The 26,060-nt window shown below is 43.5% G+C and overlaps 1 protein-coding gene across 1 annotated transcript in view; it reads left to right on the top strand.

The window, feature by feature from the left end:
• The window catches only part of PARD3 (par-3 family cell polarity regulator), a gene marked incomplete at its 5' end in the record, with an annotated part of 471,015 nt that overhangs the window by 197,001 nt on the left and 247,954 nt on the right, over window positions 1–26,060 (top strand). The window contains 2 exons of the mRNA XM_015426744.1: window positions 3,049–3,087; window positions 24,960–25,148. Of these exons, the coding sequence (XP_015282230.1) occupies window positions 3,049–3,087; window positions 24,960–25,148 (228 nt within the window). The remainder of the gene's footprint in view (window positions 1–3,048; window positions 3,088–24,959; window positions 25,149–26,060) is intronic.

Below are 26,060 nucleotides of genomic sequence, written 5' to 3' on the forward strand. Positions count from 1 at the left end.
CTCTTCTCCTGAGGAGTCCTCGCTATTGCTGAGCCCTGGCTGACCCATGATACCGTGATTTGTTTTGCCAACAATGAAATCTTATTTCATTGGTTTTAGAAGGCCAGGGGTTGTTAATTCTGTTTTCTGTCTTTGTCAACTATTGCAGTTTTAAGAATTCATTCCTCTAGGACAAGCTTATGGTTGTCTTTGTCTGTGGGCAGATGATTAATTAAAATTGTCCATCTCATAGGAGAAAGGCTTGATGTCTCTGAGGCAAGTTAGCATAGTTTGATTGGCAGGAACAGTAAAAACGCATGGTCCTATGTGTGTGTCTCCGCTGTGTGATTTGTATGTAAGGGATGCAGTGTTTAAGCAAAGGCACTCTTCATTTGTTGAAAATTTTGTTTAGTTGTCATCCGGTGTAATGTATGGATGTCAATCACTCTGATATTATGGACTTAATTATGTACTTAACACTGTGCCAGGGCTGGCAGTACCATTTCATTTGAGCCTGGCGGAAGAAAAGCGGGGACTAAGAAGGTAAACAAGGTCCTTGCGGGAAGTACATGAGCCCTTAAGTCTGAGAAGTGAGCCAGGCCAGAATGTAGTGTTTTCTTTATGGGCCAGGTGAAGTCCAATGGGTCCCTTCTGTCACTTGATTGCTGAGTCAGTGGACCACAGTACCTCCTACTGACCATCTGAAATAAAGGTGCCCAAGTACATTCTGTCGCCTGATCAGCTGCCATAGTGAAACAGAGAGTGAGATATAGCTGGCAGAGTCCCTGGTTTGTGCCATATTTCTGTGTCCTCTTATTCTGTTAAGGACACTTTTCTTCAATTTAGACCCATGATGAATTACTGCAGAATGGGGATGTAATAAATGAGAATACCCCACCCCCGAAGAAACTGTAACCTGCTAGAAGTTGGAGGGGGCCTCTTCTTTTTGTTTTCTTTTCTAGTTCTCTCAGCTGCTCCCAACCTTCCAAAGGCAATGGGCATGCTCAGTCCTCATTGGACCATTTGAAGAGGATCATTTTGAATTTACAGAATAATATTTTTCTGCATATCAGCTCCAGCTGGTTCACCAGCTAAAGCAGTTCCTCAGAAATCATGATCTTACCACAGTGATCCATTTTCTGATCGCATCCTTTGTAGATTACTGTAGTGTAATGTGCTCTATGTGGGGCTGCCTTTGAAAATGATTTGGAAAATTCATTTGGTCCAAAATATAGCAGCCAGGCTGCCAGGGATTGGTTACAGGGATTGTATTGCTCCTGTGCTGAAAGATCTGCACTAGCTACCCATCTGTTTCCAGGCACAATTTGAAGTGCTGGTTGTTAACTCTAAGTCCCTAAATAGCTAGGGGCCAGGGTACCTAAAGGACAGTCTCCTTCCATACTATTTAGCCTGCCAGTTAACATCTGCCTCTCAGGCCCTGCTCTCTGTGTCCCAACATTCTGAGGTGAGATGAGTCAGGTAGGGACTAGAGATGGGGCATTTTCTGTAATAGTACTTTGCCTTGGGAATGCCCCCTCTTCTATGGTTGCCAACCTCCAGGGGGGGGGCTGGAGACCTCCCGCTTTTACAGCTGATCTCCAGCTGACAGAGATCAGCTCCCCTGGAGAAAATGGCTGCTTTGAAGGGTTGACGCTGTGTCAGGGGTGGCCAAACTTGCTTCATGTAAGAGCCACATAGAATAAATGTCAGATGTTTGAGAGCCACAAGACATGAACAAATACCACACAAACGGTTTTATTGGAAAATATGCAAATTTGCTTTTTATTAACATTAAATGAGACTGCCAAAAAGAAAAAAACTAAAAGGGGTAAAAGCAGATATTGATAATTATAATTATTTATCAAATAATATTTATTTGTCTAAGAGAGAGAGGCCGAAAGAATGAAAGAGGTGGAAGGAAAGAGAGAAAAGATAGAGAAACAAAGAAAGTAAATAAGAACATAAGAACATAAGAGACGCCAATGTTGGATCAGGCCAAAGGCCCATCCAGTCCAACACTCTGTATCACACAGTGGCCAGAATATCACAATCAGTAAGAAATCTACCTAAGCTTACCCCTGTACCTTTACCTAGCACAAAAGCAGGGGCAAATTGATCATGTCGTGGTGCTGGATGAAAAGTACTGGGATCATTCGGACTGATTTTGCTGACATATTTTCTAAAAAGAATATGTCATGTCATATGACCTGAAGATTAATGTCTAACAGTAGCAAAGTAGCATTCACAAAGGGATATTAGACGTCCCACCAATGCAATAATATTACCTTGATAGGTCATGGGGAAATAATAACCCTCCTTTCTATTCATAATATGAACAAGGGTTTGCTGCTATACTACTATTAAGTATGTTCTAAGGTGCCAACCAGGATAGGGGTGAAACTAAGACTGAGAAATAAAGCAGGGGGAAATGAATAGGGTTGCCAACCTCCACGTGGGGCCTGGGGGATCTCCCGCTGTTGCAATGGATCTCCAGCTGACAGAGATCAGCTCCCCTGGAGAAAATGGCTGCTTTGTAGGGTGGGCTCCGTGGCATTGAGCCATACTAAGGCCCCTCCCCTCCCCTCCCCAAACCCCACCTTCTCCCAGATCCACCCTCAAAGTCTCCAAGTATTTTCTAACCCAGACCTGGCAACCCTACCCTCTTGAGGCTCACATGAGTCTTCCTTTACTTCCTTTTAGGTGCCTGGCTAAAACACATCCTTTTATGCAGGCTTTTAATTAGGGGTTTTTAACTTAACGGCTTTTCAATGGCCTGCTTCTGTTTTATGGATAATTTTTTATTTATGCTGATCTGTTTTAATACTCTGGTTTCTTATTGTAAGCCACCACGAGCAGTACTCCGAAGAGGCGGCACAGAAATAGTCCAAATAAATAAGAACCTTACCAACAACTCCAGCAAAAGGTTTCTCCCTAGGAGCATCTCTGTTTGCTGCAGCTCTTGATCCAGCCACCCATCTGAAAGCCAAACTGCCTGTTGGTTTCTCTCTCAACAGTTTGCGGGTGCCTTTTCCAGCCTTGTTCTTATTTTCTTTTCTTTGCTTCTTCTAGAATACTGAACAAAGCCAGTCACAAATGCCCAAGGAAACGGTAAGAGCTTTGCCTTTGACGTGTCAAGAACAGTCTGAGACAATTCTTTTTTTAAAGAAATATATATATGTATTAATAATGTCGGAGCACTCCATCGATGGGAGGTTCTGCAGGCAACTCCATTCACTGTATATGCTGTAGGTGGCTCTCTCCAGCCTTACATTGCATTGCATTTCATTTGTCACACTCAGCTCATATGCAATTCACTATCTGCAAGGAACGGTAATTTGTGTCTCTAACTGGGGCACACACAAACAAACAAATTGATTTGAAGGCAGGAAAAAAAATAAGGTCTTCAGTTACTAAAGCCTGAGAAAGTTTTAATGCTTGAATCTGAAACAAAAGCCGGTTTCTCCGGTATAAGCTGACACCGTAGCTCCTTGCTCCTGCTGGAACTGTCATTCCTTGCCGTAACCTATTTTTAAAGCAGCTGCAATGTAATTTAAGGATGGCATATCAGATTTACTTTGGAGTGGGATGGAGCAGGTCTGCATAAAGGGGCAGTGCAGAGCTTTTTGGAGCATCCTTTGAATGGTCCTGATAAAGATATCAGATATACGCAGCTAAAAAAAAGTAGGCTGGTTATTTTTCCTTTTAGAAGTGAATCTTCATCTGAATAACCATTGCACAACACAATCCTGTTTACTTTTCATTACATCTTTCGTAACGTCTTCACCTCTGGAAGAATAATGGATAAAAATAGCGAGGGGAGTGCTTTAACTGAAAATAACAGCTAAAGCAGGAAGTGGGGATTTTCAGGCTTGTCCAGCAATATTGCTTTTATGTCAGGTTTTCAAGTAATGGTCCTCAATAGGGTGCCCATGGATGGACACTGGGGTATCAAGTAATGTGTTTCTTGGCAACCACTAACTGCTTCCCATCTCTTCCCTAAAGCTAATGTTGACTTTTCTGAACTTCATTAGAGTAGGGAGTGCTTCAGAAGAGCTCCCAAGGCATTCCCTCTGAGTCTGCAGGAGGTACCAGTTTGTAAACAGCTGGCTTCCATTGTGAAATCTTGCAAAATTTTATGGTTGAACCCAGCGTCCCCCATGGCAGCCATTTGTATTGTGGCACTCAATATCTGTTCTTCCGAAACATCTTCCCTTAAAACAATGACCTTCAGCGTGTGCGTTGGGAACCTCAGGTAGGCTCAATCAGTCCCACTTGGTTTGTGACACTGTACAGAGCCACACTTTTCTTTTTGCTGCTGCTGCTGCTGCTTCTTGGAAGAGAAGAGAACCAGTTTTGGTGTAGTGGTTAAGAGTCTTCTTGGAAGAGAAGAGAGCCAGTTTTCGTGTAGTGGTTAAGAGCAGCACTCTAATCTGGGAGAACCGGCTTTGATTCCCCACTGTTCCACATGAAGCCAGCTGGGTAACCTTGGGTCAGTCACAGTTCTCTCAAGAGCAGTTCTCTCAGAGCTCTCTCAGCCCCACCTACCTTACAGGGTGTCTGTTGTGGGGAGAGGAAGGGAAGGAGATTGTAAGCTGCTCTGAGACTCTGAGTGAAGGGCAGGGTATAAATCCAACTCCTCCTCCTCCTTCCAGCACAGAATCCCCCTCCCCATGTGAGGTCATAACTTTTTCTTCCCTTCTTCCTCTCATGTAACTTGGATGTTACATGACTTCCTGTCATGTGTTTTCAACTCAGTGGGTCCCATGCTGCTACCAGGGAGTTAAAGGGGGGGGGGGGTCCTGGGTCTAGGAAGGTTGAAGATTACTCTCCTAAGGGACATCTCTCACACCAGGACCCCTTTAAGGTAGACTTAATGCAAAGATAGCTGGTGGGGTTCCAGCTGAGATTTATTTGCAGCATGTGGGAAGAGTAATACACGGTATGTAGACAGCCCTGATCAGAATCCTCTTCCCTGAGTAAAATGTGTAATCCCATAAGGGATTACATGTTCAAAGGCCTTTTGCATGGCTATGAATTTCATAGTATTCCTTTGTATTAAAAATTTGATTATGTTTCCATTTTGAGCCAGGCTTCTTTAAAATTGTTCAGAAATCAACCGTTCTTTCATTGTGACATAGAGGAGTGTGCAGAGGTATGTTAGCGTGAATGTTAGCGGAGGAGAGGAATCGGGTGGCATGTGTTTCCTTCAACTTTTCTGCATTTCAGAATTTCATCAGCAGAAAATCAATAGCACGGGCTTGTCTGTAGTATTTTGCGTGTTGACTTTGACTGCCTTTTCCCCTCTGTGCCTGGTTCTGCATCATTCCCCATTTAGTTCTCCTCTCTCTAGTTGTCAGACGCTTCAGTTTCTTGCTCCTGCTGCTCCTGTGTTTTTGTTTTTGTTTTTTTGCACTACTTCTGGTCTCTGTTGTGCTGTTGTTTTGTGAGTTCAGTGAGTTTGGCTGTCATGGGGCTGACAGTGGAAGAAAGCAAAGTGGGAAGAGTAGTGATAAGAGCTCAGGGAGAATAATGGGAGGCGGGTGAAGTTGAGAAAACAAAATTAGGATCTCTAGACTTGAAACAGCAAATGGTTAGAGACTGAGGTGAAACTGCCTGTTCAGGAGGATTCTGCCTTACCAGTTAGAGAAAGGAACCAGTCCCCAAGCAAGCTAGCTGTGAATTCCTCCCCATCCCCAGTACAATCAATGCCCAGTTAGTATTATTTGATGTGTCAGGTTTAGATGCATTTCTTCCTGCAAAGTGCTTCCGATCCAGGGATACTGCATTTTCTCAGCATTCTAACAGCAATATGGCTTATTTATTAAAATATTTTTGCCCCTGTCTTTCCGCACATGTCTGGGACCCTCAAGGTAGCTAACGCTCCACCATAAAGCAGTAAAATGCCAGCAGCATAGAAGTAAAATAAAAAGTAACTTTACAACATCAATCAAACGTGAAAACAGCAATCTTTTTTTAAAAAAAATAAAGAAGATCAACAGCAGCATATTTATTTATTTAAAATATTTATATGCCCTTCTTTCTCCCAGGCATCCCCCAATCCAAGGCTGGTTAACAATAATATAAAACAATTTGATAAAACAAACATTAAAATGCCACATTGAGAGCAACATGCTACCCTAATAGCCAGGTATGGAAAACATATGAAAAACTTAGATGCCATTAATGGCTACTTAGGCCAACAGCAGGATGAGAAGGCGTTGTCACTAAAGAGGGAGCTGATTGAACCTCCCAGCATGGAGAATTCCAAAGACTGGGTGTCACTACTAAAAAGGCCCTAACTTTGATTCCTGTCCAGTGTGATGGGACACAAAGCAGGAATTTTTTGACAACTTGAACACTGATGTGTTGGCATGCCAGCTATGTTAGTGCATTGTGTGGAATGTGATTGCATATGTATTATGGGCAAAAAACAGGATAGTGCCTGTAACATCACTTTAATGAGCAGTGCAGGCCTGTTATAGTATCGTTTTCCGATTGCTTGAATCACAAGGACCACTGGTTGAAGGCGGGAACTTTAAACTCTTTTTACCAACCAGGACATTTCTGGTCCTGGGAATCAGATGATCACAGACAGCCAACCCCCCCTCCCTCTCAATCTAACCTCCATCATGGGGTTGCTGTGAGGGCAACATGGAGGAGGGGAAGAATCACATTTGTTACTCTGAACTCTGTGGAGGAAGGGTGGGATAAAAAATTTTTAGGTAGAAGGATATTAGCATATTCTAGGAAAGCATAGCCAGCACCTTCCGGCTTTGACGTCTAGTCAGCTTCATGATCCCCATATGGCAGTTCTGAATTCTCTGTTTTATGAATCCCTACCCTAAATGGAGCAGATGCACCTTCTGCTAAGTGTGGTGATTATTTTGATATGAAAGAGATTGACTGAGGAATGAAAACCGGTAATTTGTCATTACATTCCTGTTTCTGAGGATAATTATCTTAATCTTGTTACTTTGCATAGAAATAAATTGTTAATTATGATAGGAGAAACATCTGCTAATTAACCTTTGCCCTTCTCCTCAAAAGTCAATAGAACTAGGCTGGTATTGTGCGTTTTGAATGATATTCCCTCCCTCTGTTTGTTTTTTCTTATCCCAATACTGTTTGTGACCCCGCATAGCAGTTCCACCTGAAGGGATTTGCACTGTTTGTCCCCCCACCCCGCTTGGATTCTTTGATAGGAAGAATGTGGGAATATGTGACCACTTTTTTTAAAAAAATGAAAGCAATGCAACAGAAGAAATAGGTTACCAACAACAACAGGAATAGATTAACAACAACAGCAGCAACATTTCTGTGCTGCCATTTCACCCAAGTAGGGTCCCCAAATTAGGGAACCAGGCTGAGATGTTTTTCCAAGGATGTAGGTGTGACTTTCAGAGAACCTGATATCCCCCTGCTCTCCTTATATTTATTCCTAAGCCATCCTGTTGTGTTCTCATTGCTACCATTGTGTAGTTTACACAGTGTGTAGTTCAGTGGTAGATTGTGTCTTCACTGTTGTTTGCACAATGAAGCTGCTTCTTCTCTAGAGGGGCACCAAAAGAGGACAAAGTGATAAGAAGTTTCTTTGTGTTAGTGTCCCCCAAACCAGATAAAGCCCACTCCTTCTCCCCTTCGTATAGCAGGCTTCACCTGCCTTTGCCCCAAACGTGTTTCAGTACTCTGAGACTTGGAAGATTAAGTCCTTCCTTTAGTATCTGCTGATCCTGTCATCAGAGCGAGAGAGTCCAACTCTATCCTCACCCTTTCGTCTCTGTCTGAACAGGTTATCTTTGGGCCAGTCATTCTCAGCCTAACCTACTTCATGGGGTTTTTGTGAGGAGAGAATGATATAAGCTGGTTTGGGTCTCTACTTGGAAGGAAGGTAGTAAATAAATATATACACCTTTTGCTTTAATATTTGTTATAAGTTAAAACTGTGCTGGAAGAAAGGTAGGGCTAGACAAAAATTACAAATAAGTAAGGGAAAGTGGCACACTTCAGGGTGTGGGATCCAGTGTAACTTAAACCACTGTTTTTTATTCTGTCCTTTAGGGAAGCCAGAGGTTTCTTCAGCACTTAGTAGGGCCTTTTCAGTAAGTAAACAAGCAATGGGGGCAAATTTGCACATGGCTTTGGCCAATGTTGATTGTCTGTTACAGTGCACTTTTAGTTAGAGAGGGTAATGGTGAGGCCCAGTGAACCAGACTAGTGTGTCATTTGTGTTGAACATGTGCTCCAAAGCATGACACAAAATGCTCTGCTGTGCTCAAGGGACTCTGGGACAGATCAGCAGGAGTCTGCAAGTCAGTGTAGAAGTCTTGTCTTGTACATTTGCATCCTACCTTTCCTCCAGTGAGAGCTGCCTGCATGGTTTCACTGTCCCCTCAACAATAACCTTGTGTTGTGGGTAGGTTATGGCACAGGCTCTTGAAGACTCTTTGGATGTAGAAGCTTTGAAGACTGTTGGGTTGATTAATGCCAAGAGGCCAATGTTCCCTCTAAGCTATGGAGTCTTGTGAGCAAAAATTCTACTTTGTGAGCTACTGGCATTAAAGTTGTGAGCCAGCAACTTGGCTGCTGCATAAATTAGTTTGCTCTGGAGCCCTCCTTCCTGAGCTAAGACAGAAATGTGTGAGCCAGAGGCTAAAAAACTGTGAGCTAGCTCACACTAACTCAGCTTAGAGGGAACACTGCAAGAGGCTCTTTCATGACGTCTGTTCCTGCTGTGTCTTTTATGACCTTTTTCAAGCTGTTGTTTTATGATTTCATTGTACTGTTTTACTTGTGAGATGCCTTGAGCAGGCCATTGGAGATACATGACATATAAATTTTCTAAAATGATAAATTCCATAGGACCATGTCCATAGACCATGTCCTTCTGTCAGAGAAAAACTCCACTATTAGCACAATGTGTCTATAGGATCCAGCCCATTGACATCTGATGACAGAAATGTACTTGTGTCGCTGTAGCTGTAGCTGTAGCTCTAACCACTGGGTCCTTATTCTGTATACTGCCATGTGTTTTAATAGTGTTCAACTATCCCAGGAATTCCCTAAGGGTTGGTTGTGGTGCCCATTGCCTTTGTTCAAGACCCACTTTCAAATATTGCATGTGTAATTTTTGCAACTACGAGAAATGCTCATATGATCACATCATTTAGAGTTGAATTGTTATTACCAGATGGGGAGAGGTTTGATGCTGATGAGTTTGACAGCATTATTCTCTGCGCTGATTGAGAGTATTGTGAATGCTGCTTATTATTTCTTATGACTTTTAGGGAGATAAAGAAAAATCCAGCCTTTGTCTTCTAATAATGTGAAAGCGGTCACGTTAAACTTGAGGGTGATTGCCTTGGTTTCATTTCCATTTGGGGGCAGTTTTGAATGAGTTTCAGATTACATTTTTAATAAAGATGTAATCTAAAAAACTGATAAGGCTTAAAATTAAGGGAGTTAGAGAATATGTAATCTACCCCATGATAACTGTTCTGTACAGTTTCTTTTACTGAAAGAGGTAATCTGTTTCTGAATAGTTTTATTGGGAATAATAATGCCTAGAGCAAAAGGAATAATCCATATGGAATTGTTTGGTCTAACAAAAATTCTCTTTCTCTGCCTAATTTGAAATCTTTTTGGATGCTCAAACTTAATCAGTTGAGTGTCGGTGAACAATTCTTCAATTGTAATTAATTCAGAAGCAGTTTATTGTGTCTGGCTAATGGATGCACAGCCGTTTCACAGATTTTGGGCATATGTTTTTGCTCTTGATCTCCGTGGGTGAGTGTGTGTGTGGGGGGGGGATTAAAGCCATGCTTAACATGGCCAATAGTACAGTTTGACAAGTGCATTTTAAAATGGATTTGTTTTAAATGTGCCATTTGTTGTGCATGCAATCTTATTCAAGAGTTTCATCTTTGTTTCATGCAGCATTGTTTTAAATAAGCATTGTCATCCTAGCCAATCACCTTTGTACAACAAGGTAACAGTTTGCTAAGTAAAGGGGGGGCTTTTGAATAAGTACGTAGAAGAAGAAATTTGAGCAGGTATAGCTTTCCCCTCACTGTGAGTGGCAAGTTTGACTTGCTGAAATTTCCTCTTCTACACAAATATTGAGGTGAGAAGTACATTCCTCTTTTTCATTTGGTATCAGCTTTTTGTTCTTTTAAGTAATAATGTCACATTGCAGTCTTGAGCCTCAAGCAGATTGTATGTGATAACACTGTGCAGAAGAATGACTACAATACTATGTCACCCCTGAGAGTTACAGAATAATAATATTTTAAGTATAGCGGCTGCTTTAGCATTGGCTAACACAACAAGTAATGAAAAGGCATTGTGTGGGTTGAATAGTCTAAGGTAAGTATTTGGTCTCTCACAGGAGAACAGGAAGCAGCAAAAGACCCTCCCTTGGCTGATCATTTATATCCTTATATGTGTGGACCCGCCCCCAACAGTCTGGTGGTGGTGGAAACTGCCCGCCATCTTTCCTCTGTTTAGTGAGAGGAGATATTCTTTTCTGTGCTAGGTTATGTCAGCAAGGATAAATCTAAGCCACTTCTGTTTGATAAGGATTGTAAACTGAGATTTATCGATATTAACGTATAGGAAACTCCCATAAAATTTATGTCTTGATTGCAATTACTGTCTTCTGCAATTACTTGATTGGCGAAGACAGTAAGAGTATACACTGTAAAATATGAGTTCCCAAAGCATGGAGTGAAATTCATATGGGCTACTGCTAGAGGTCATGCCATCTGTACCGTACCCAGAATGGTTTGTGAGGCACTGTATAGGGGGAGGGATAACTTGAGGAACCCTGCCTCCTGTAACACAGTTCTGCAAGACAGCTGAGCTCTGGGCTAGATGAATAGCAGCACTCTAGCATGATAGCTATTTTGGCTCTGATAACAAGGACTTAAAGCAGATTCAGTAGCTGGGTGCATGGATATCATGCAAGCAAGCTCACTATACAAACTGCTTGAACCAGCAAGGCTTTCAGCTTAGCCTGAGGACTTAACTATCCTGGAGGGTAAGATCCCTCACCTGTTTCTGGGCTTCTTCTGGCCAAGGCTTGATTGAGCCCTGAATCTGCACTTAGGCAGCAGTCTGACTCAGTAGCTGGAACATGGGCTGCAAGCCTCACACTTCTTCGTTACATGGGCTTCTTCACATGGGCCCACTGTCTCTGTTGGAGGACTGGTAGCCCAGGACCAGGCCCCAACAAGGTGAAGGAATGGCTGCTCTGGATTCTGGCATGTTGATAGCATTGCCTGGAGTGAAGCCTTCAGGGATAGGTCCTTTGATTGGGGGGGTAGCAGGGCTCTGCCCCCCTGGGATTTCCCAGCAGGCACACAGCCCCCCTCCCAGGGCTGCCAGGGAGCATCATGAAGCGGTTTAGGCTTAAACTGTGCAGTCTCTCCAACTCCACTTTCTTTCTCTGTGACTTTGGGGCATTTTTCGCCTTATAGGAACACCCCTTTCCTGCCTTACCTTATTTTTTTCCCCTTAGGATCTTTGGAAGTTCTGTGGATCACTGAAACAGACACTGTAGTTAAGGTAGAAGGTGATTTTGGTATCCTGGGACTCCCAGCTTTAGAGAAAAAGAAACAGAGGGGATGGGGATCTGTCTTTAGCCATGTGTGTTGGGTGCAAAAGAGGCCTGTGGCTTAAATGCTGGAAGTTAAGGTGATTTTGGTATCCTGAGACTTGCTGATCTAGAGAAAAAGGAATGGAAGTTATGGGAATAGCCTATTTTTTTTGCCTCTGTGCATCTGTATGGGTGGAAGGATAAAACTGATTAATCAGATATAGAAGGTGAGGTTATTCTGCTGTCTTGGACCCTACTTCAGGTCAGGGTATCTGAGAAGCCAGTGTTTACTGTGGATTTACTGTGGACTCTGAGATGCATTTGGAGATTCATACTGAGCAGGGCTATTTTTGGGCAGGAACGCACAGGAACGGAGTTCCTTCTGGCTCCCAAGTTGGCCACGCACAGCAGGAACTCATTAGCATAATAGGATACACCCAACAGTAGAAACTCATTAGGATTGGCTACATTAGGGGTAACATGCAAAGGAGTTCCTGCTACAACCCCCCCCCCTTGATTTTGACAACAAACAAGGTAAACAGAAGAAAAGGTGGGTGTGGCTGGATGACCACACTTCTGGTAAGTAAAATGGGGTGTGGCCTAATATGCTAATGAGCTATGCTGTCAAGGGTGTGGCCTAATATGCTAATGAGTTTCTGCTTTTGGGTGTAGCCTGTTATGCTAATGAGTTCCTGCTGGGCTTTTTCTACCAAAAAAAGCCCTGATACTGAGTATCCAGTATGCGAGTGATGTAGATAGTTTGTCTAAGATTGGGGGCACTAGCATTCTATCCCCACTTAGCCCACTGTGTGAGCCTGGACCAGTCACACACTCAGCCTCTAAGTTGTGGGGTAAAGAGTTTCATACAGGAATGAAATACTTACTCAGATTGTCTTAGTGAAGGAGTTACTGACATCTCTCATCTCACAGAATTCTCCTTCCTTCCTTCCTTCCTTCCTTCCTTCCTTCCTTCCTTCCTTCCTTCCTTCCTTCCTTCCTTCCTTCCTTCTACTCAAATCCTTTTCTCTTTCACAAATCAAATAAATAAATAAATATCCTCCCCTCAAGTCCCTATTGCTTACATTGCTCCTTTATACATTCTCTGCTTCTTACAGTTCTTGTTTTCTGGGGCCTCTTTTCACCCTTTCCCACAAAGCTATTCCCAGGGGCCTTTTTGTGGTTTTGATGACAGCTATTTGACAATTATCCCTTCCTTCACAGAAACTTGACTGAAAAAAGTCCAGCAGCTTTTATTTCCTGGGGCAATGAACATTCCGTCCCAGTTTGAGCCATTGGTGGTATCATTACCACAAACAGAATACTCCCTGTCTCTAATTTGGGTATTTCTGAGCATATAAATGCTTCAATGATGAGATTAAACCTAAAGCAGACCACATCTGCCATGGAACTGCAAAAAATCCTTTGCATATAGTCTCTGATAATTTAGCAGCTACTGTTGGATTTGTACAAGAATGCAGTCTTTGCCAGATGTGACATATTAACTTAGCTAATAAGAATAATGAGCCTCGGTATATATGTGCAAATAAGATTAATTAATGTTTACCCTAACATGTGGCAGAAATTAAAATATTTAGCCTGGGAAGATCTGAAGAGAAGGGAGGGAATGAGCCTACGCTTGTATTGAGGATCAGCTGTTCTTGACTTTATTGTTAGGCAGGGGGTATTTGTGGCAGGACCAGCACAAATAAAAGCTGTGAGCACAGGCTCTTTCTCTTCCCGTTTAAATACAGTGTTTTGATCAGATAGAAGAAAGCAGATACAGAAGATATGTGGAATCTTAAGTCTGAATAAATAAATTATTCCTACAGTGTACTGATCTGTAATGGAGGAACCCACTGGTAGAATTCAGCAGCTTTGAAGTATTAATGCCCTCTGAAGAGCCTAAATGTTGGATGGCAAAGTTGTGCCATTTGGAAGCCTGGATATTTTTGTTTTGTATCCCTGGAGCTGTCAAATGTCTGAGCATGTCTGCCACGACTGGCTGGCTGGAGAACAGGAGACTAAGGAGGGCTTCCCCTTACTGATTAGCCACTTAAATCTTCATTGCAGTTATCCAGGTATTCTTTTAGGTAAGGGGTCCTGAACATTTTGAAGCTGTGGGCAGTGTTGGAATACTGACGCAGTGTGATGGGGGGCACAGCCACAAAATGATGGACACAGGAGATAGAGCCTGGCATAAAATGTCAGATAATGGGGTTATGTGTAGGCGCTGATCAGCTGCCTAGGGAGGTGGTGAGCTCCCCCTCACTGGCAGTATTTAAGCAGCTGCTGGACAAACACTTGCCAGGGATGCTCTAGGCTGATCCTGCATTGAGCAGGGGGTTGGACTAGATGGCCTGCATGGCTCCTTCCAACTCCATGATTCTGTGAACTCTAATGATGACTCTTTAACATTCCAGGTAGAAACTCTGCTTAATAGGATACCTTTTAAAATGAACGCATCATTTAAAAACATATTCTTGCATATATACAGCTGATCTTCAGTCATGCAGTTTAAGATATTGTGGTGGTAGCTGCTGCTGGAGTAATGTTTTCAAAACCTGCACAACCAATCAGATCTCCTGTTGCCAGTCAGAAGGTAACTGGCTATGATTACTGAGGCACATATCCATACTGGGGTCATTTCCTGCCGGACTGCAGCGGAGCAGCGCTCCGGCAGTAAAGAGCCTGGGGCACACACCCCCTGCCATCCCCCCCGCCATTTCCCCCCACCCACTGCATCCCTGCCCATCCCTCCCTGCTGGCTGGAGAAGGGGAGGGGAGGTGGGCAGACATGTCCCCCTTTCTCCCTGAGCCTCTCCATTTTTGTGGAGAGACTCGGGGGGAAGGGGGTGGGGGATTTAAATTCCTGGGTTCCCTGCCTGATGTCCCTGCCTGATGTTCTCGAGGCACCGCGAGGCACCTGGAGAACATTGGGCAGAAAAGGCAGGCATGTCTGCCTCCCTGCTTGCCCCTTCGGATCTTCAGCCAGCCGCTGGGGCTGGCTGGCTGGAGAACGGGAGGGGAGGCGGGCAGACATGCCCCCTACCCCTGAGCCTCTCTGCTTTTGCAGAGAGACTCAGGGAAAGGGGGTTGGGGATTTAAATTCCTAGGTTTCCTGCCCAGTGTTCTCAAGGTGCCCCGCAGCTGTGAGACGCCTGGAGAGCATCAGGCAGGGAACACAGGCATGTCTTCCTCCCTGCCTGTCCCTCCTATTCTCCAGCCAGTTTGCCACGACTGGCTGGCTGGAGAACAGGAAGGGGGATTTAAATTCCTGGGTTCCCTGCCCGATATTCCGTGGGTTCCCTGCACCTGGAGAACATCGGGCAGGGAATTCAGGCATGTCTGCCTCCCTGCCTGCCCCTTTCCTTCTCCAGGGGGCATTTAAAATATGCTCCATACGGCTCTGTTCCTTGTAGCTACTACAGCACTGGCATCCATGATTTTTATTTATTTATTGACATTTTCACAATGAAAATTATTACGTTTTCCTCTGTATTTTAGATCTCCTTAGAACTCCAAGTAGTCCCTCTCTGCAACAGACCCTTTTGCCTAGGTAGCATCCCAGACATAAGTGCCTTTTGTTGTTGTTGTTTTTACTGTACATGTAAAATGATTAAAGAAATGCTAGCTAATGTGTAAAGGCTTCATCTGGTACACTTTTCAGCACAATGTCAGGACCCACAGCCAAACAACAGAGCACACACTTCCAAGAAAGGTTTTGCTTTATTGTCAGTACTATGGTTGCAGTAACATGGTCACTGTTAGGAATGGCTAGCCAGGAACAAGCATACAATAATATAGCAGATTCAATGAAGCCCAGCCACGACTAATTTCCCTTTCCCATGCAAAAATGTATTCTGGGTGCTGGAACTGATTGTCTCCAGCTGCTAGGGAAACCTGGATGGTTTGGGGGTAAGGATCGGCAACACTCAGTCCACAGAGGTCGCTTCCTTCTGTAGTCTCCGGTTGCTTCCTTGGCCTCTCCCCCTTTCTACGAGGTGTGCCTCGCCTCTCCCTTCTTTTCCAGTGATGCAGCCCTACATGGTTAACATCAAGCTGTCAGCTCGGACTTTCACTGGGGCGCTCAGCCTTCAGAACCGGGGAGCGGTGGATTGGTGGGTGGAGAAGGCATATGGGTGTCGGGGGGCAACCTACACTTTGGCTGACAAGAGTGCCTTTGGGGTGTGAGCCTGTGCGGCCGGGCTGAGAAGGCGGGCCGGTGTTGTGTTTGGCACCGTCCTAATGCAGTGAATAGAAGGTTGAAGGGACGTGTGGTGTGCCTGATCTGGTAGTGAGGGGAACTTTATAGCACTGCTCGAGGGGCATGTTAGGGAAAGGGGATTCAGTGTTTTATTGGGGTGAGGAGTGGTCGCTGGTTAGATCATAAAGTGATGTAGATACAAAACAGGAAGGGAGAGAAAGAAGATAAGGCGGGTATGGAATGCAAGAAGCCTGCCGGATCAGATTAGTAGCCTGTCTAGTTCAGCCTCGTATTTCACAAAATGAAATTGCAGGAGTTCAAGGGAGTCCATCTGTCAGTTTTTATCCTGCCCTTAGTCCAGGTGGCGCACATGGCCTCCCCATCTCTTGTTTTCTCTTCACAGCAATGCTGTGGGGTAGTTTAGCCCGAGGAATTGTGGCTAGCCTAATAACACTCCTTGGCATCATAGCAGAGTGGGGAATTTGAAGCTCTCTCAACATACTGGCTTGTGCCAGCTACTGTGTGATGCCCCTCGGAAGCTGGCATACTGCCTCTGAACATGGAAGTCTCCTTTCCCTTTTAAAACCATCTAAGCTACTGGCCATCACCACATTCTGTTTAACACCACATTAGTTTAACGGGGTGATCTCTAGGTACAGTATTACAGGAAAGGGAGGAAAGGCTCACCTTATCCACTGTCCCCATACCCAGGCATAATTGTGTGAACCTGTATCATGTCTGCACTTGGGTTGTTTTATTTAATCCTCAGTGGGAAGATGTTTCAACCCTTAATTATTTTGGTTGCCCATTTTGTATTCCTCCCAGTTCTATAATATCCTATTTGAAGTGCCGTTGCCTGCCTTTGTGTAGTGACCCTGGACTTCTGCGGTGGTCTCCCACCCAAGTACTAACCAAGGCTGACCCTACTTGGCTTCTGAGATCTGACAAGATCATGCTAGCTCAGTCTCTGTATTTCAGGGAATGATAATGGGAACAGCTGATGGACTTTGCTCTGTCCCAGCAGGAGTGCGTCAGTCTTCTCATCAAGCAGTACCACTGCGTCAAGTGGAGCTTAACTCTGAGCAAACATGCTTATAATCAGGAAATCTGATCTACCTGTGTCTGTTCTGCTTGATAGCACACTAGGATGGAGGAAAAGGGAAGAACCATTTCCTCCTGGAGAGAGTGGATAGCGGCGGGCTGACTATTCACAAACTAGTGCTTAGATATTCTGAAATAATGGGTTAAATTGTTTCTTGAGAATTCTTAAATATATAGGAAAATATTAAGTTTGCAAATTAAAAGACCCCCCTCCTCACATGCTGATGAGGGAACATAGTCATTGCCCTGAAATGTGGGGTGAAGCTGCGAGGGGAGGTTGCTCTGCTCAAGCACCTAAGAATTTATATCTTGATTGAGGAGATTTGGGGAGGGATTTCTCAAACATTTATGTGTTGTGCTTTTGAAGCAGTTTTTCTCCAGGTAGGCTCGCCAGCTCAGAGTTGGGAAATACCTGGAGATTTTTGGGTTGGAGCCTGAGCAGTGGGTGTTGCCTTCTGACACACTTCCGGTGATGTCAGGGGGTGTGGCATATGTAAACAAGTTATGCTAATGAGTTATGCTAATGAGCTCCTGCACCTCTTTTTCTACGAAATGACCCCTGCTTCCATATACAAAGGCAGTAAAACTCTGACTACCAGTGCTGGGAAGACAGCATCAAAGGGGAAGGCCTTGGCCTCTGTGTCCTGTTCATTGGCCCTCTGACTTGGTGGCCCAGCTGGTTGGCCACTGTGTGAAACAGTATGCTAGACTAGATGGAGCTGAACCACTGGTCAGATCTAGCAGGGTTGCTGTTACGTTCTTATGTTTTTATGGGCTGGATAATGTGAGTAATGGGCAAAAATGATGTGGTAAAGAATGCAGAACTCTGACAGTCTGTAAAAGCCCAGTTGCAATTCTGATCAGGGCCTTATATGTACTGAATATCAACTTTCTGGTAGCATAGATGTACTTTAATTATTCTGAAATGTACTTCTTGCTGGTGCCACTTCTGCACTTAGACTTTCCTGGTAACCATTGTTCCTTGAGCTTTGTAAGAACCAGTCTTAAGGTTCTACTTGGTTTGGAAACATCTTTAGTGTGCGGGAAGTTATATTCTGTGTTCTTTTTCTGAAGGAGAGATGATGTCATGCCCCCACTTCAGAATTTCCCAGTAAATTAAGTATAGTGGTGTCTCATTCCCCTGTCACAGAGCTGTGGCACTGTCCGGCGTTCTCTTCTTTCCTGACAGGGTCTTAGGTGGGCCTCAGATAGGCTGGGGTGAGGGCTCACTTCCACCCAGCTCCCTCTCTCTCAGGCCCATTTATGTAGTCTCCCTTTTGCAGTAAAGGGAGTGGTCGAGCCCTTTCTTTTTTAACTTTCCTGGACCCGCCTTTTGAAGGGTTCCCTGTGGGAGGGACATTCCCCAGCCTCTCCTCCTTCCTCGAGTCTAGGAGTTGAAGGGTTCCCTGTGGGAGGGACATTCTCCAGCTTCTTCTTCCTCGAGTCTAGGACCTAGGCCCTGTAGACTGTCAGGAGCCAGGGGCAATAGGGCTTCCCCCTGGGTCTAGGTAAACTTCCTGGCCTCCTCTAAAGGAGTTTGCTTCCAGCCCATTCAGGCCTAGTCAGGCTAGAAATGTCTGTCCCCCTTTCCACCTTGCCAGGTGTCCCCCCCTGGATCTGGCCTTCCCTGTATTGGGCAGGGTCCACCCTGCCTCCTTTGTTGTTCCCATATCCATGGGATCCTTCAGGCCTGGCTGAGACCTTGGCATATTGCTGGACTGCTCCATTGGTTGGGCAAGTTGGTAAGTGCAGGGGTGGGGGCACCTCCTTGGGACAAGTGGGTCACATGTGTGCCAGATTTCAAGCTTTTTATTCAGATGGGTATAGTTTGTCTGCCCTCCTTTAAAGGAGAAATGTAACACTAGAGAGTTTTCAAGTTTTTCTACTTCCTGGACTACGTCTGTACCAAATTTCAGACCTCTAGCTTGTTAAAAAAAATATGGCGAAAATGCTATGAACCAGGAAACCCTTGGTTGTGACCTCTGCTATGAAGTTATATCCACCCTCTCTTAATCTCAGCCCCTATCTTCACTGCGGTGATCATACTAATCTACCTTGTGTAGCTGTTACAAGGATTTACAACAAGAGTAGAAATGCTTTGAATACTAGAATAAAGGACTTATTGGTAGTAGTATTAGGCTGTATGACCTGACCTGGATAGCCCAGGCTAGCCCAGTCTTATCAGATCTCAGAAGCTAAGCAGGGTTGGCCCTGGCTAGTATTTGGCTGGAAGACCACCAAGGAATACCAGGGTTGTGATGCAGAGGCAGGCAATGGCAGACAACCTCTGAACAACTCTTGCCTTGAAAACCCAACGGGGTTGCCATAAGTCAGCGGTGACTTGATGGCACTTTCCTCCACCATTAGGCTATATATTAGCACTGTCAGTGTTCATCCTACTTCACAGAGTTCTGTAAGCAAAGAAGAAACGTCTGTGCCTCGAGGAATTTACAGTCCACATTTTGACTGAGGAATTTGTGAGAAGGATGGAGTTGAAAACATAGGTGAGGGTTATAAAAACAGAGGAATATGGGACGCCAAGGTAATAATGGACAAATATGAAAATATCCCTCAGTGTCATTTTGGGCTGTGGCCGGTGACTGATGGCAGTTTTAAAGAAAAAGATTATCTTACAGCACTTACTGCACACTGATGCTAGATTTGTATTGGAGGCAAAGAAGTCACCTATGTATTTTATCACCCATCGAATTTTTATTGCAAATTACATACTTGAGCAGCTTCATTCATTCAGCCGAAGTCATTTCAGGTGACCTTTTCTTCAGTACAGCAGTTCTGAACAGGGCATTGTGAAGTTGCTAATTGTTTTGGACGTGGCATGCAAGAACTCTTGAGGGAGTTACATTTTGTTGTTCAGTGATATCTCAGTCCATAAATTGACTCGGGTGTTTATTTCTGGTGGCGTCACGATGTATGAAGCAATACATTTCTTCCTCAGATCAACTAATCACGAAAATAATACTGAGGTATTTTGATTGACACATTGAAGCTGTTAATTTGGAGCATATCAAGATCAAATTTGGAGCATATCAAGATCAAATGGAAGTTATTGCAATTAGTCAGTGATTGTGTTAATCCTTTCGTTTTCGATTTTTAAATGCCACATTTTACATATTTTTGGTGTGTTTAAAGCTGTGATTCGGGACCTTGGCATTTCTGTGGATATTAGCTGATGTTTTACTGTTAAATGCAGGGGGCAGTAGTTCAGCCCATCCATTCCTTGTAGAAATAGGTCTCTGCTTCCATTTCTAGATTCTTCAGTTCCCAGGGAGGGAGTTCATAATGTGTTATTCATATCCTAGAGTAAGGACCTACATTCTTATATAAGATTTTTTTTTTTAACCACAGCATGTTTTACCACAGTATGGTAGGAATTTCCTGGGATCTCAGGCAAAGCTTTTCCCCAGGTACTTTTAAACAGGAGATACAAAGGGACTGCGTCAGAGACTTCATGTGCTGTGCTACTTATTTATGGCTTCAGAAAAACTTTAAAAGGACCAATATTTCAGCATCCCAGGCAGATGAACTGATGCAGAGGATTAGGATCATGGTGTGCTCTGAAAAATTCATCTTAAATAAGCAGAAATACGACATTAAACATAGATGAATCTTCTGTATGGTAGAATGTTGCATTGAATAATTGACGCGCCAGGCTTGTATAGATGCCTATTTTGCCAGGCATGGCTGGTGCAGATATCATGTTCCTACTCTCTTTACCATGGAAAGCAATCTGCAAGCCTACAGTCTCTCTTCCCTCTTTCAAACAACTCTTGCTTTCCTTTCCCTGGTTGTAATTAATCATGACAAGGTGCTGAATTTGCACCAGTGCCAGGCATGGACTGAGAGGTGAAAATGGCCCTGGAAGAAGCCCTTGGAAGAAGAGCAGCCCCTGCGGTGGTACAAAGGCAACATTTCAGGGGCCTCTGAACTCAGTGGTACAGACTGTGGACATTGACACCCTCATCTCAACAAAATGGCAGGTGTGCAGGAGAAGACAGTTACCTAGTTGACACCAATTACCAATGAAGGGTCTATCCCCTAAGGCACTAGCAGAGTTATTGGTGCTCGGCCACCAGCAGCTATCTAGAGCTGTGGTCCGCTACAAAATTTCCCTGTAAGTTAAGTGCCAAATCTGCCCCTGACCAGCACTAACCATGGTTAGTGTTTCTCTGAAGAAACAAAGGAATTGTAGGTTGTTTTGCAAAGCTAAGCATTAGCATTGACACAATTATTAACACTTCCTTACAGTGCTAAAGATAGTGTAAAGGGCTGTAGGAAATTAATGCAGGAGCAGTGACTGTGAGTCTATAAATCACTCCTTTTGTTCTGTTATCTGAAGCGTAGGTAAGAGACTGGAAACATTAGGTTGCTACCTGCCCATGGCACTTTTCCTTCCTGATGACTATAAGACGTGTAGAAAATGACATTATTGTAAGTCCTTCTATTAAATGTGAGTAGTTTTATTCCTAAAGGGACTTCATTGCTTTTTTTAAAAAAAAAAACACACACACCTGGCACGGTTCTGGATTTGGGTTTCAATACTTACTGCTCTTGGAAAAAGTCATCTTTACAGATCATAGAATTCTAAGTATGCTTTTAGGAAGATGTCAGCATATCACTCTTGAGACTTAATAATGCACAGTTGGCAGTTAGCCAGATCCTTGGGGCAGAGTCTGCAAGTGGTCCCTTTTGACTTGATTGAAATTATATAGAAAGGTTCTAGTGATAAAACCATATCCAGACCTCTCTATAAAAGGGTAAGCTATTCCAACATATTACTAGATGAGATAAAATAATTAATAAAGTTTTGTCCTGTCTCTCCAAAGATTCCCATGCGCCACCTTTATTTCCTTAAAGGAACAGGATAAAAGAAAGGCACCTTATAGGTGGAGGTAGTCTTTACTCGTGAAGAAACACTGTAGTAGGAGGACGGTAAAACAGAAGTTAAGTGGCACCTTTAAGACTAGTCAAGTCTATTTCAGCATAAGCTTTCACGAGTAAGTCCTCACTTCTGTATGAAATAAAAATGAAACAAAGGAAAAGGTAAGGAAAGATTGACAAGCCATGTCAATGAATTCATATGGAATCCATTGACCAATCAGGATCCTGGAAGGGGGTGCCTGCCCGGGGAGAAGTACTTGTCATTAAAGGACATCACCTGCTCTGCTCCCTCCCCTCCCCTCCCTGTGTGTTGATGGTAGGTCTCTTGTTAATGTGGGTTTAAATATTTTTAGTTTTCTGTTGTGTCTGTATGTGGGAGGAGGTAGCATTGTGAGCTGCTTTAAGTCACAAGGAAGTGGAGGGAAGCAGGGTGAAATGCCCTAAATAAATAAACTGGAAGGATGACAGAGGTCTTCACACCAGCTAGTGCTCATGTCTCTGGTCATGGTCCAGCCTAGGCTAACTTGGCCGCTGCTCCTCTTGCTTTTTGCAGGAGGAGCAGTAGTTCCTTTGTGGTTGGACAAGAGTCCTTCATCTGAAGGAACTACACTCTGGTGAGGAGGGGGAAAGAAGTGTTCAGTTGAGTGTGCATGCCAAGATACTGGTGGTTCAGCCCATGTGGCAATTTAGTATTGCTGTGTTAAGGTTAAATCGGGCAGAGTGTTAACTGCATATTTGCAGAATATGGCACTCAAGAGTATAAATGTGCAATTTGGATGTTGTTTTTCCTCACTTTTTATTTGACTTGCAGATTGGTAGTATAGGATCTGTCCACCCTACTAGCCTACAGCAAGTGCTTGTCGCTACTGAGAATGCCCCATCCCTCTCTTTTGCCACAGGGGCGATGGGTTACAAAGGAGAGTACTCTTTTGTGACCCAAAACTATATATTACACACTAGCAAGGTAGACTGATAACTTGTTTAGAACTAGAAAAGCCTTTCACGGTGTTAGAGGATCTTCAAGGGAGCACCTAACATTTTTGCCCACTCTCTGACGTGGATTATCATGCAGTTTAGTTTGGACCTGCAGTTCCCCAACTTGGGAAAATAGTTGGTGGCTCAATCTACTGCGAATCAGTTATATGTAAAAATGCAAGGGTTAGTTCACATCATAGGAAGAGAAGTTTCACTGGGAAAGATAATAATGCTAGGAAAAGTCAAAGGCAGTAGGAAAAGGGGGGAAAGACCCAAAATGAGATGGATTGACTCAATAAAGGAAGCCACAGCCTTCAGTCTGCAAAACCCCTGAGCAAGGCTGTTAATGATCTGATGTGTCGGAGGACATTAATTCATAGGGTCGCCAAGTTGGAACTGACTTGACAGCATATAACACACATACTCTTTCCTCATGCTTATCATGTGGACTGGCATCTCATTTTATTTACTGGACCTTTTGAATGCCTGCCAGCATGGCTTCCCTCCAGGCTAGTGGCTACACTAACAGTGGTTGTGAAAGGGCAGGCTCAAGGGCAGAAAAATCATTTTAAATGAAACACTGGACCACATGACACTTTTGGTGGGTAAGTGTGCTGCCTGTGTCCTGCAATTCACTTAAATTGACTCTCCGGAACGAGTGTCTGGGCCTTCTGAACTCCCTGTGGTTTTCCCCGATATAAGTGTTTCTTTTATCTAATTGTGCCATTTTTGAATTGTTCACCAGTTGTTAATTACTCTCTGAATATTGTCCACTGGAAGCTATACTCATTCACTTTTCTTCCAAGAATACCCTGGTAACAGTTCTCCCTTACTGAGGGAATTATCCTTCAATATGAATAGTCCTCTATTATATAAGGATCAGGGTCTTGTATCCTGTTGCTGAAAAGATTGTTTGTGGCAAAACTCTTCATCCTCTACTCTCTTCTGCTGGGGCTTCCTGCTGTCAAGGAGAACACTATATAAATGTCCATCTTGGTGTGATAATTTTTGAACTCTCCTCATTCTGGCAAGAGAAAGGAAAATACACAGTAACCACATTTTGCAGCTTCTTCACTTGATCTTCAGGCAGGAGTGACACACAGGAACAGTGTAGAGTGGTGCGCCTAATTGCTTGAAAGCAGTTGATATTCACCACAAGCACTTGTCAAACAAATGCCTAACCACAAGATAGCAACACATAATTAATAGCATGCAAATTTTAATGAAAAAATTTTTCCCCCTAAGTATTTGTCCATTCACAATTTTCATGAACAAGCGTGGTCTCATTCAGACCTCATGACAGGACCTCCATGGTGGGAACAAAGCTTGTTGTAATGCTTGAATGCTCACTTTCTTGTTCCTCCTCCTTCTCCTCACATGTGGAGTGTTACTGAAGCCATCCTGGTTTGGGGAAGTCTTGAATTAAATTCCAGTTTGGCATGACATCCAACTGCGGGGACCTGTGCAAATAGGAGATTGTTTCCCTTCCCCTCACTCCAGAACCATGGCTTTAGCTAACTTTAGAAATCCAGTTTGTGGGACATTATGAAGGACTGGAGATTGATTCAAGGCTTCCCAAACCAGGAGGAATCTAAAAAATGCTTCTGTGAGAAGAAGTTTGCGCCCTTCACTGACAAGCATTTGTAATGTCTAAATGTAGCCTATATCTTTGTTACTGCCTGTATGTTTGAATAGGAACAAAGGTGAAAGTGTGTAAAAAGAGAACAGATGTAGAAGGTTAAAGGAAAAATAGTAACCACAGCTGTATCCCATATGACTTCTTTGGCACTCCAGAACACAGAGACTTATCTGGTCTCATTGTACATTTATTGATAATCCTCACGGTAAAAAGAACAGTGGGCAAAAATAACTATTAGTGTGTTTGTACACATATGTTGTGTGTTTCCCTCTTACTGCTTGGGATACATGAAATACTCTAATGCCATTCTTTTATTAAATCTGAACAATCCATGCTTATACAGACTCTGTCACGCACCCCATATAAACTGGTCACATCTGGTTCTAGGAGTTATTTGAAGGTATTACCAGATGCATGATTACCACAGATTTCCGTGTAGAATTTAATAGGAGTTATTCTGGTCTTGCAGATTGGGCATTTTTTTAGAAAACTTGAATTGCTGTGGCTAGGAAATAATTGCAAACAACAAATGTTATTCAATGACACTATCGTTAATCTCTTCTTAACAGAAGGCAGAAGAAGAAGATCTCGTCCTTACCCCTGATGGTACCAGGGAATTCCTCACTTTTGAAGTCCCACTTAATGATTCTGGGTCAGCTGGGCTTGGTGTCAGCGTCAAAGGAAACCGATCAAAAGAGAACCACGCAGACCTGGGCATCTTCGTTAAGTCCATTATTAATGGAGGTGCTGCCTCCAAGGTAAGTGAACAACCATCTAAATTTTAAGTGAGCCTGAAAACTTACTTTACTGCTGGTTCTTTGGGCGATCCAGTTCCTTTTGTGTCTTCTATTCATTGCCTAGCATTGCGTAGTAGCTAGAGTGTCGGACTAGGAACTGGGAGACCCAGATTCAAATTCCCACTCTGACTTGAAGCTCCCTGAGTGGCTTTGGGTTTGTCATACACTCTCAGCCTAGTCTACCTCCGCAGGTGGTAGTTGTGGGGATAAAATGGAGGAGGGAGAAACAGAATTGTAAGCGGCTTTGGGTACCCATTAGAGTGAAAAGCGGGGTATAAATGTCTAAATAAATTAATATAATGGCTTGTATTTTCATGCTTTTGTTATCTGCTGTAAAACATTGTTTTTATAGAACATCTATAATCCTATTTGGAGTTTGTTTTCTGAGCAACTCTGGTCACCAACTAGTTAAGTAAGAATGTGTACATAAAATATTATTATAGTTAGACAGTTTCCAAACATGAGCATTTTTGGACTAAAGTACCCAACAAAGAGTCCATTCTGTGGTTAGTGTATCTTTTTGCGTGATGTAGCAGATAGCTACTGACACTTATTGAAGATATTCAGGATTCCTGCAGCATCACTGCAGTATGTGCAGTTCTGCAATGGAATTCCGTAGAGGCTTTGAGCTTAGCCATGCAGAGTCAAGCATAGACAGCAACTTTAGACATTGGGAGAACCACCGTCTAGGAGGGTCAGATAGCTGCAAAGCAACAGAGTGCTTGTCTCTGGCTTACAGCTCAGATTTGTATGAAAGGGATGAGAGTCAGTAACATTGTAAAACTAATGGTGACAAGGAAACATCCTGCCATAGACAAGACAAGAGAGACCTGGAGCAGAAACACTTTAAGAGATAAAATGTTGAACAGACTT

This window comes from Gekko japonicus, unplaced genomic scaffold, assembly GCF_001447785.1.
Source record: "Gekko japonicus isolate JY-2015 unplaced genomic scaffold, Gekko_japonicus_V1.1 scaffold230, whole genome shotgun sequence".
NCBI lineage: Eukaryota > Metazoa > Chordata > Lepidosauria > Squamata > Gekkonidae > Gekko > Gekko japonicus.